Raw genomic sequence first — 12295 nt, forward strand, 5'->3', positions numbered from 1 at the left:
ATACAACATAGATTCCTGAACATGTTGCGGTTAATTGCTCTAAACTCATTCAAGCTATTGCATTGGTTAATAAATGGGCTTTTCATGTTCCTATGTTCTCTTCAATTCTGGATTGTAAAAATAAATTGAAGATGTTATCTAAAGGAAATCCTTTTATCACAAATCTTTATTATTCCTTGGTCTTCTTCTCTTGGAAAAGTAGGAACAGTGTTATTCACGGTGGAAGGGAAATTGGTTTGGCTTCCATTGTCTCAAATGCAATTAGTTTTGCATCTATTTCTTTGAAGTTTAATCTTTATTAGGATCAATGGGATGTTAACCAGCTTTCTCAACTACTTTTACATTCTTGGCACCCTCCTCCACCCAAATGGATTAAAGTCAATATTGATGCTACTGTATTGCGTTCAAACAAGGCTAGTGTGGGAGGAGTTTTTAGAGACCATAAAGGGAGATTTCTCCTTGCTTTTGGGTTTAAATGTATTCATTGGGACAGTGGATATTTGTAACTAGTTGCTTTCCAGTCTTTAGAGAGAGTAATCCAAAAGTGAATGTTTGAAGCAAGAGGCATCATTATTGAAGGGAATAATATCAATATTATCAAATATTTGCAAGGCTCAGTTGGCAAGGTGGCTCCGAATATTCATATTGGCGAGGTGGAAGACTTGTCCTCTCTTAAAGATTTTGATAATCTTTATTTCATTTTTCAAATAGAAGTTGTAAAATGTTAGCTGATTTTTGTGCTAACTTTGCTTTAGATGGTGATTTTTTTTTTTTTTGGATGAGCTAAGTTGTAATAATGTTCCTCCTTTTTTTTTTTTTTTGTTAAAGGAGGATTGTGATAGGCTTTCTATCACTTAGTAGGTTGTAATAGGTTTGTTTTTTCTTTAATGCTAATTGCAGTTTCTCAAAAAAAGAAAATCAGATCATCATTAAAAAAACAATCACACGGCACCCACTCATTCATGGAGGCCACATCAAAGCCTAATCACAAGCATGACACACCCACACATTCTTGGAATCACATCAACCCCAAATCACTTGGTCACCGACTTTTCTCTCCTTTCTTGCTGCTAATGGCATTTTTGTTATCAAAAGTTTCCACTTGAGACTTTCGACAAAAAAATACTTATGAACTATAGCCAAACAAGTCAGCAATAAAAGCTTATTTCCTTCTGGATGAAATGGAAAAAGCAAGTTGCAGCCTGCAAATTTATTTATGCATGGCTTACTGTTCTCTTGTATCCGCTAATTTTCTGTTCCATAGAGACTATAGACAAACTAAAACAATTTTGTTTAGATTAATTTCACCATTCGTGAAACAACAGCATAAACAAATGCTTCGAATACATAGTGTAATTTATCCAGGTTACAGAGGCATCCTGCTCTTATTGATGATATAATTCAGGCTTCAGCATAATCAATTCAACACTCCCAAAGGAGAATTGATGAACAAGAAGTTCAATTATATATTCATGGAAGAGATGGAAAGAAATAGTCATCAAATAACTAAAATCTAGTTCTGAAAACGGTGATCAATATTTCATACCGGACTTCCATTTTCCATAGGATTCAGGAAATTCTCCACTCGCAATGGCTTCTTGTAGGACTGCAGCAGGAGAGAGGAGCAGACAACGCTAATTGATGAGAAGGCCATGCAAGCCCCAGCAAGCCAAGGTGGCAGGCGAATTCCAGTGAAGGGGAATAAGGCGCCAGCAGCAACAGGCATGGCGAGTATATTGTATCCAAGGGCCCAAACATAGTTCATTCTAATCCTAGAGAGAGTCTTCAAGGAGAGATCAATAGCTGTGACCACATCCTCTAAATTGCTTTTCATAAGAACAACATCAGCAGCTTCAATTGCAACATCAGTTCCAGCTCCAATTGCCATACCAACATCAGCTGCTGCAAGAGCAAGAGAGTCATTGATTCCATCGCCCACCATCGCTACAGTCAATCCTTTCCCCTTGAAACAAAGTAAAACACTTTAAACATTCGTATTTGAAGGATTAATCAATAATAGTCGGGGGCAGAACCTGCCTTAATTTTTAGGGGTGGCAAACTTGTAACTATCAGGGTTGCAAGGGGGAAAGCCCCCTGGCGGAGTTCAACAGGTATGACTAATATGGGGGTTTCCGGGAGCAGCACCCCCCGAATTGTAAGGATATTTTTGAAATTGAAATTAATAAATAAAATGATGGATGCTCTTTATTATTTGTTGGTGGCAATTGCTTAAAGATCATAGTATTTTAAAAATTTTAGGGGGGGGGGGGGGAATTGCTTAAAAATCATTGTAATAAAGACTAAAATACTAAGGGAGTTCTTCCCCTGAATTAATAGTTAGCATTCACCTGCAAATCTTTAATTTTTTCAGCCTTGCCAACTGGGTCAGTCTCAGCAAACACTGTAGTGATGCCAACCTCCCGTGCAATGGCTGTAGCGGTAGCCTGATTGTCGCCAGTTATCATAATGCTTGTTATGCCCATTGAGGCAAGGAAGGAAACCACTTGGCCTGCCTCAGGTTTCAATGGGTCGGACACGGCAAGTGCTCCAGAAACTTCACCATCAACGGCAACCAACACACAGGTTCTTGCTAAATTCTCAGTCTCCGTCAGATATCTTTCTACCTCTCTAGAAATTAGAACGTTGGAAGCAAGCATGAGCCTTTTGTTCCCAACTAGTACTGCTTTTCCGGAAACAATGGCACTGACCCCAGCACCAGGATGCACCTTGAAATCTTTGGCATCCATTACACGGTCGTTGATGGAATTATATTTAGAATTGAGCTTCTTGGCAGAGTCCACCACGGCCTTCGATATAGGGTGCTCGCTATTAGCCTAGTGTTAAGAGAAGTGGTAAGTGTTAGGAATGAGATTGCTTCTACCCAAAAGTAAGTACGCTGAATCACAAAATCATGTAAAAAAGATAAATCAAGAACTACAAAGTAGAACACTAATGTTTACATTGTTCTGGTTAAGTATGAAAAAATATCACTTTATGCTTGAGATCTTAGCAAGGCAAGATGTTATTGTGCTGGGTAGAGCCAACGTCACCAACCTTTGCTAGAATAGGGAGTTCGACTTCAAAGACACTCGAGATGATGATGAAGGAGACAAGAAAGATAAGATGAGTAACTGTTAACTTATATTTTTGTTTTTCATTTTCATTTGTAGAAGTCCAGTGAGTTCATATTCACCGGTGAAATGTACTGGAATATTGCACGAATAAAATTTTGATTTTTCTAAGTTCCTTATATAACGCGTTAATGAATTGTTGACCACAAAATGAACTCCGGAAGCTTAGTCGAAGGTTCACAATGAAAGCATAAATCAAAAGTCGTAATGTTGCACAAAAGTGGCCCGAAACACATTGACCAAAAACCCAAATCATTGAAAAAGCATCTGTTCACAAAACAAACAGTGCTAGTGCATTCGGGGCAACTAAAACAGCTACGATATACACTAGGGGTGTCAAAATATGACCCAACAAACAAGCCCGACGCGAAAAGTATGGGTTCGAATTTTAATAAACAAATCTGGTTCCGCTTGAATTTTTTATGAGTTGACCAATGAACTTGCTTTTGACCCGAAAATGATGCATTTAATATCTTTTTTCATTAATGTTTTTTACTTGTAAGTACAATCTTCTTATTTTTTATGAAATATCTAAGTTATACAGTTAATAAGTTATTTAAAAAAATTTAATTCAAAACAGGTTAATGGGTCGGATTTCGATTATTCGGGTTGCTAACTGGTCGAGTTCGGGTTGTTCATTTTGAACCATTTATTAAACAGGCCGGGTTCTAGTTGATTAGATTTAGGTCGGGTCAATTTCAGGTTGGATCTGAATCTGAACCATCAACCCGTTTTTACATCCCTAATCTACACCTATATTATTCAGGGTCATCGATTAGTGAAAATAAAAATTATGTGCACTCAGATCAAGGTAGAATCAACGTGTGCAAATGATGATGAATTAGAGATCGAATCGATATATGATTAATATAAGTAATTTTTTTAATTAAAAAAAAATAGACTTGCATAATATAAATTTTATATTTAAAATTTAAAAAAAAAAATCTTAAAACTAGATAATCTAACCTTAATTTTTCCTCAATACCTCTAGGTTCAGCAATTGATTTAACCTATTTTGACCCAAATCGAAAAAAGGTAAATGCTTTAACTTTTGTATTTCGAACTCTTTTGTATGTATTTCGAAATGATATGTGTCTATAAAAAAGGTCTACATGTGTTTTGGAGTGAGTTACAGGGATTTGAATGCATATTGGTGAAATCTGAAATTTTTCTTTTGGAGCGCCTAGGTGTTGGGTGTTTTGGCACCTAGGCGATTAACAGTGGCACCTAAATGTTGAACAATTGCACCTTGGTGCTATGCTCTCAGATTTTTGGAATTTGAACTCGCGTCTCGGCAGTCAAACAGTGGCGTCTAGGCGTTGTGTTATTTTTGAACTTATATATAATATTTTTCCATTATTCCATAAACCCAATCATTTTCCAGGCGAAGGACAGAGATAAGGAGAGGGTTATTGAGAGTGAAAGAAGGATTTTTTGGGCCGACTCGGGTATAGCCGTCGGCCCAGTTCTAAAAGTTATTCAGATAAAGGTAAGTCACATTATATCTATCCTAGTTTTCAAAAATACAAGGATTCTCGAATTTTCTAATTAAATTTATATTTTTATTACCAAAAAATAATGATAACTTTTTATGAGTAAAATTTTCATTGCATAACTTTTTATATATTATAAAGAACATTTTGAATATTTTCTAAAAATTTTACACCAACATTTTTGGAATTGTAGTTTTTATTGAATAAAAAATAATTCGGATTCCGAAAAATAGTATCATAATACAATTAAAGTCTTAAAATGATATTTTACATAATCTCTAATAATTTGATTATATTTTGAAACTGTGAATTTTTATTCAGTAGGAATTTCTATTGCCTATTGTTATAGAAAACTATGCATTTCTAACATGAGCTTCATTATGTTTTAAGTGTTACACTGTGCTGAAATATGTATTTATGTGATTGAATTATGTGCTTTATTGGTTGAATTGATAAGTTCTGAAAAATGTTATTGTAAAACAAGCAAGATATTTTAGTGGTTAAAAAGTCATAATCTGGTGCCTACGGATATGTTCTGATGGAAAAATATTATGTTATGATGCCTACGAGCATATTTTATTTCTATAAGCACATTGGGGGTCATAAAAGGCCAGAATCTTTTGAGATTTTGTCTGGGATTGGAAAACTCAGTTTGTGATCTGAATTTTAGTTTATTTGCCTTCTTAGTATTATTACTTCTGTCTTTAGAAAATTGTTATACACTTATTGCCTTGCTCAACATAATGATTTATAATACTGCATTTAAATATTCTAAAAAATATTTAATAAAAGAAATATTTGAAAATTTAGATCTGTGTTTGTTTACTAAGCTATTTTAGTTCATTGTGCTTTTGTATTTTATTTTCAGGGTCTGAGAAAGAGTCTGTTGATTAGCATTTTAGGATCTGATCTGAGTCGGTATAGATACTTCTTCTATTAATTTTTACCTAATCATGGCTAGTTTTATTATTCAGTTCTTTAGCTTTTGTTTATAGCCATATAGTGTGATTGAACATGTCATTTTGATGATGGAATGAAAGAGATATTATGAATAAATTTATTTCAGTACTCTGGATGCTTTAGTAACTCTATAGTATGTTATTTATTTAAAAATTTAAAATAGAAGATGAAATCTAAAAAAATTAAAACTACATTTTAGGATTCGCCTGCCACAATTCAACATAATAGAATCTATCTCATTAGTGGGTCGTGTCGAGTTAGGTTGTGACAAGCTTTTGTGGTATCAAAGCTGTAGTTTTGGAAATGGATTGTAAGACAGATATATAAGAAATTGATCTGTACATCAATTATGGTAGTTTTGTGTCGGTTTAGGTGTTCATTACTGTTTGTTTTCATGAGCATGTATATTCAGTTGTATGATTATAGATCCTCCAGACCCAGATATAATAGATGGATAGAGTGTCAGTCAGGCAGCTCATAATATTACTTCTTCGACTATTAGTTTTTTATAGAGTTTCATAGTTTGTTAATATGATGGCCTAATTGATGGGTGAAGCACATAGCAAAGTTTTTATTATTAGATCTGATGATGTAGATCGATATTTATAGATGTTTCTAAGATTGAAGCCTCCGAGGTTTGAGGGCACTGTTTTGCCTAGGATAGAAGAGGACTGATTAAGGAGGCTGGAGAAGACATTTGATGATATGTAGTGTCCTCCTGAGAGGAAGCTACCATTATATATTTTTCTGTTAGATGGGGAGGCAGAGTGCTGGTGGATGGGATAGTAAGAGGAGAAGCTTCAGACAAGATTAAACACTTTGATTAGTTGGGATGAATTTTGTGATGTGTTTCGAGCTTGGTTTGTACAACCTTTTGTATTTCAGCAGATGCAGAAGATTTTTTTTAGGCTGACTCAAGGGAGCTGGACTATAATGTAGTATGAGGCAGAATTTATCGCTTTGGATAGATATGCTCTGTAGCTGATTGGCACTCTCACGAAGAAATAATATAGATTTATGAGAGGACTGTTGCAGATCTATGGTTTATGATTTTGATAATAGAAAACATTCTTATTTCTCTACGACTGCCTTACGTACTGACATTTTAGGTCCACACGATCAGACTGCAATTTGGAACCAGCTCAAGATTGGGTAGACTAGGTCTGAGTCAGTTTGTACCTTTTTTCCTTTCTTGAGTCTATTGTATTTATTATGGCTCCTTATGCTTTGTAACGTATAAGAGTTTCTGACTGTTCCCTAGAGTTTATTGTTTTTTGTAACATCGTCCTGGACGATATTTATATCGGCCGGGACGATCTGTTGAAAAGCAGAAACCCTAATTAGGGCATCTTTATTAAAGCAGCCGTCATTATGCAAAACACATCGTCCTTGACGATTTTGTATCGGCCAGGATGATAGGCTCAATTCAGAAAGAATCTGCCACCAGATCTACTTAGGAAATATTTATTTTTGGACATTGTCCTGGTGGATCGGCCTGAACTATAAAATATCGGCCAGGATGATCCAGGACAATTTTTCCAAAATTTCTCTGGCAATTTTGGAAAGCAATTAATGGAGATTTCGTCCGGGCCGATTAGACATCGGCCAGCTTTATTTCAGGGCGATATTTAGGATGATTTTCCTCATATTTAAACTAATCGGCCAGGACGATATGCCTATCATCCTGGACGATAATGTCGGCAACTTGCATTAATGATCTTATTGAGCCCTTCTATTTAAGAGATGACAAGGCACTTTGTAAGTGTCTTTGGCAATCATTATAGCTTCGTTCTTGTGGGAGAAACTTAAAGAGAAAGCTTGAAAGGGAGTGAGGAACGGATGAAGTCCGAGAGAGGGAGAAGATCCAATGAGGGGGGACTCAAGGGAGTGTGGAGGGAGATTCCACACGGTAGCTCCGACAGGCTTGCACCTTAATACCATCGGATTCAAGGCTTGTCTCGAGGGAAGTTCACCAAAGAAGAAGATCTCTTTGGTGTCAAAGAACTCGGCGACTCCGCCGCACCGGGGAAGGTGGAAGTGATTTTGTAAGGACTTCTCTGCCTAGCTGTGGGGGTTAAAGGAGAGACACTTGTTTTAGTGCAATACTTGGAGGGTGCCTCCACGGAGTGGACGTAGGTTAAGGTTTGACGGAACCACTATAAATTCGGTGTGTTCTTTCTTATTATTGCTTCCGCATTTAATTTCCGCACTTTATTTTCTTTGTAGTGATTTTGGTTTGTACTTTGCTTAAAGTTTCTTCTTTACCAATTCACCACTCTTTATTTAGCCTTGGGCCAGTTCTATAGGGCTTAACATCCCTAACGAACTTTCTAGTGTCATCTAACGAACTTTCAAGGACCTCGATACAGACTGATATAATCATTAGTTCCATTTCACATTTCTAATTTTCTTGAGAGTGAGCCTGATTGATTGAGAATGATTTGATGGATACTCAGCTGTGGTATACTATTAGTAGGAAGAGATTTGGTGGTGAGACTTTCGGTAGTTAATTTTTTTGGTAAAAAGAAGAGTAGGTCTTGATTGGGAGAGTCCATGGGAGGTGGACAGTCTGTGTCTGTGGTAGCTCCGAGGGCAATGTTGTTTGCTTTAAGAGTTTTGTTGGTGGGATAGTTGTATGCTAACATTATGGAAGACAATATTTTGGTCAATATTACGGGATGATTGAACAATGTTTCTAGTGTAGATAGGGGGGACATAGGATGGTTGAGTGTCCATATGTAGGATTTAACTAATGATTTAAACCTAGATCTTAGAGTTTTGTTAAACCGATAGGGAGACTAAGGACAGACCCACTTCGTACGTTTGTTGATAGTTCTTCTGGTAGAAGCAATGGTTATGGTTCTATGGTAGGGAGGTCATCTAGTAGTGGTCAGAGAGAGCCTAATAGTTCTATTTCTCCAACTCTAATTCAGGCACTTGTGTATAGTTTGACTCAACAAAAGGCTCGAGATGCTCCAAATGAATTATAGATACAACTTACATTTCTTATCATTCATGTCATATTTCATTTAATTTTGGAGCTAGTCATTCATTTATTTTAAAGCATTTCTTCGACTTACTGCACTTGCCTTCAATTTTACTATCTTTTTACTTTGTTTATTACTTTACCAAATGGAGATGGTATGATAGCCAGTAGAGTTTATTTTTGTGATATTAAAATTTCTAATAGAATGTGGAGATTTAGTTTGATTTTACTTTCTATTTCTGAGTATAATATTATTTTAGGCCTGAACTGGTTGAGTTAATTTTAGGCTCAAATTGATTATTTGAAAAAACGCGTCACTTTATTTCTGGGAAATGAGAGTTGTCTATTCGAGGGAGTTAGATGTGTTTTGTTCTATTTGATTTCTACAACGAAAGAATATAAATTGTTAAAAAAGGTTGCATGGTATTTTTGGTATCAGTTTGGGATAGCCGGGTGGATTCTAGTTCTATTACTAATGTTTCAATAGTGTGGGAATTCCCAAGAATCCCCTATCAACAAACTCTTAAAGCATAACCTTCAATTGGTTTCTTTCTCAATGAGTTAATCAGTTTTCCTTCAAACAAAGGCATAGAGTTCTTTATTGATGTATTACCGAGTACGACCCAAATTTCCAAACGTATATAATATCACCTAAGGAGCTTCATGAGTTGAAGGTTCTGCTTTAGGAGTTTGTTGATAGGGGATTCATCCATTCTACTTTGTCTTTGTGGGAAACACTTATCTATTTGTAAAAAAAGGATGGTACGATACACATATGTATTGATTACAAGGTGTTGAACAAAGTCATTCTCAATAATAAGCATCATCTACCATGGATTTATGATCTATTTGATCAGCTTGCTTGATCATTTATATTTTCCAAGATTGATTTGTGATCTATATATTATCAAGTAAAAGTGAGAGAGGTTAATGTGATGATGACAACTTTCATTATGAGATAAAAGTCATGCTTTTTGACAAATGCACTAGTGGTCTTTATGGATTTAATGAATAGAGTATTTAGGGATTATCTGGATTAGTTTATGATAGTGTTCATAGATGATATTTTGATTTATTCTACTTCTAAAAAAGATTATGCCAGACATCTGAGAATTATTTTGGAGACTGAGGCGCCATCAGCTATATACAAAATACTCCAAATGTGAGTTCTTGCCGAGGAGTATTTCTTTTCTGCGGCACGTGGTGAATAGTGCAAGTATTTATGTAGATCTCCAAAAAAATTTAAATAGGTACTGAGTGATCGAGGCCTACTACTATAATTGAGGTACATAGTTTCTTGGGTATAGTTGAATACTATAGAAAATTCGTGAAGAGATTTTCTCAGATTTCTGCACTTCTGACAAGACTAACTTAGAAGTCAATAACTTTAGTCTGGACACCTGAGTGTGAAGCCAATTTTTAGAGATTAAAGAATTATTTGACTTATGTTCCAATTTTGACTCTTCTAGCTGGTACAGAAGGATTTCAAGTGTTCAGTGATACCTCACTTAAAGGTCTATGATGTGTATTGATGCAACACAGTAGAGTTAAAGCTTAAGCTTCTAGACAGTTGAAACCACATGAGAGAAACTATCCGACATATGATCTGGAACTTGTTGTAGTATTTGCTCATAAGATTTGGAGATACTATTTAAACTATATAAGGTATGAGATTTTCACTAATCATTAGAGTTTAAAGTACATATTTACTCAAAAGGCTCTGAATCTAAGGTAAAGGAAATAGCTTGAATTAATTAAAAACTATAATATGACTATTTTGTATCAGTCTGATAAGGCTAATGTGGTAGCAGATGCTTTGAGTAGGAAGTTTTCTAGATTTGCATACATTCAACATGCTTTTGATGAATCCCTAATAGAGGATATAGAGAAATTACAGTTAGAGGTGATTTCTTGTATTAATTGAGATTCTAATATATTGGCTCAGATGATTATTCAGCCTTCTCTACAAGAAAAGAATCAAGAATATTAAAAGTTAGATACATAATATCTGAAGTTGATTGATTTGATCAAAGTTAATAAGAAATCTAAACTACGAGCATCTGATTTTGTTGTTATCTTTTGTAAGAGCAGACTTTGGGTTTCTAATTTTGGAGATTTGTGATCGATTATTCTGCATGAAGTTCACTGTTCAGGATATAATATTCATCTAGGAAGCAATAAAATATAATGATCTAAAAGGTATGTTTTGGCAACCTGGATTAAAAAAGGATATAACATATTTTGTATCAAAACGTGAAGCTTGTTAGTTAGTGAAAGTAGAACATCAGTGATCTAGAAGTTTTATGTAGCCATTACCCATTTCAGAGTGGAGATGGGAAGACATCACTATGTGTAATGGGATTTCCAGGTTAAGACCGGGATATAATGTAGTGCTTGTAGTTGATCATCTAAACAAAGTCTGCTCATTTCAGACTGATTCAACATTCTGATTTTATAGACAAACTTACACAAGTATATGTGCATGAGATTATCTTATTACATGGGATACAAAAAGTTATAGTCTCTAACAGAGATGGCAAGTTCACCTCCAGGCTGTTAAGGGTTATTTAATAAGGTTTTGGTACAAAATTATATTTCAGTATAATATTTTCATCCTCAGACTGATGGACAATCTGATAGGACTATACAAGTACTAGAGGATCTTTTGAAGCTCTGTGTTTTGGATTTTGGTTGCAACTGGGAGAATTACATTCCTCTTATCGAGTTTGCTTACAATAATAGTTTTCAATCAAGCATAAAAATGGCTTCATATGAAGATCTATATGGTAGGAAGTGTCGTACACCATTATCTTAGATAGTGGGTGAAAGATATTTGATCGAGCTAGCTTTGGTTGGTGATGCTACTGAATAGGACATGCAACGATTGCATTTTGATGCTAAGCATTGGGTTGTGGAGTTTCAAGTAAGAGATTTTGTATATATAAATATCAGACTGATGAAAGGCATTAATAGGTTTGGAAGGAAGAAAAATTAAGTCCAAGGTATGTGATAGGAAGTAAAAGAATTTTCAACCAAATCAGCAAATCACAAGAGAAATTGGTAAAACACACCACAAATCTTTTTTTATTGTAAGAAATATGAAAGAAAGAAACAGGATACAATGGATCTTCAACTAGAGAGAATGATATGGCTCTCTCAAATCCCTAGCCGCCGGATAGACCATCATAAACAAACTAAATTCAGTCGAACAAGAAATAACCCTAACCCTAGGGAGAAAAACTAACTTGAAGAAAACAATAATCATATAAATCCTTATACAGTCTCTCATTTGAATATTCCCTCCTAATGATCCCTCAAATCCTCCTCTAACTCCTGTTGGACCCCACCTGGAGAGAGGGTGAGAGCCCCTCGGGGCGAAACTCCCTATTCCGGGCAAAACTCCCTATTATGCATTGTATACAAACAGGCTGATCCCATGTGCTGGACCAACTAGACCGATCTATCAATACCCCCTCCTAAAGACCCACCTTGTCCTCAAGGGGAAAGGATGAAAAGTATTGATGCTTCAATCTCATATGACTCCCATTTAGTGTCATAGTTGGTAGGTTCTTTCACTTTATCAACACTTCCTTGAGCCCTCCTCTCTGTCGTCCCCCTTTCAGCTCCCGGGGTTCCAACATCACCTCAAAGTCCTCGATCAATTTCATAGGTAACTCTGAACTAGCTGCATGATCCTCAATAGCTCTCCTCAATTGTGAAACATG

General features: G+C 35.6%; 1 protein-coding gene across 1 annotated transcript in view; it reads right to left on the reverse strand.

The window, feature by feature from the left end:
* Nucleotides 1-1276: 1276 nt before the first annotated feature.
* LOC110096919 (copper-transporting ATPase HMA4) overlaps nt 1277-12295 on the reverse strand; it is a 47334-nt gene continuing 36315 nt past the window's right edge. The window contains exons 8-9 of the mRNA XM_020823070.2: nt 2349-2834; nt 1277-1963 (exon numbers count right to left, since the gene is read on the reverse strand). Coding sequence (XP_020678729.1) covers nt 1541-1963; nt 2349-2834 — 909 coding nt within the window. The 3' untranslated portion in view covers nt 1277-1540. The remainder of the gene's footprint in view (nt 1964-2348; nt 2835-12295) is intronic.

The sequence above is a fragment of the Dendrobium catenatum genome, unplaced genomic scaffold, assembly GCF_001605985.2.
Source record: "Dendrobium catenatum unplaced genomic scaffold, ASM160598v2 fragScaff_scaffold_153, whole genome shotgun sequence".
Lineage (NCBI taxonomy): Eukaryota > Viridiplantae > Streptophyta > Magnoliopsida > Asparagales > Orchidaceae > Dendrobium > Dendrobium catenatum.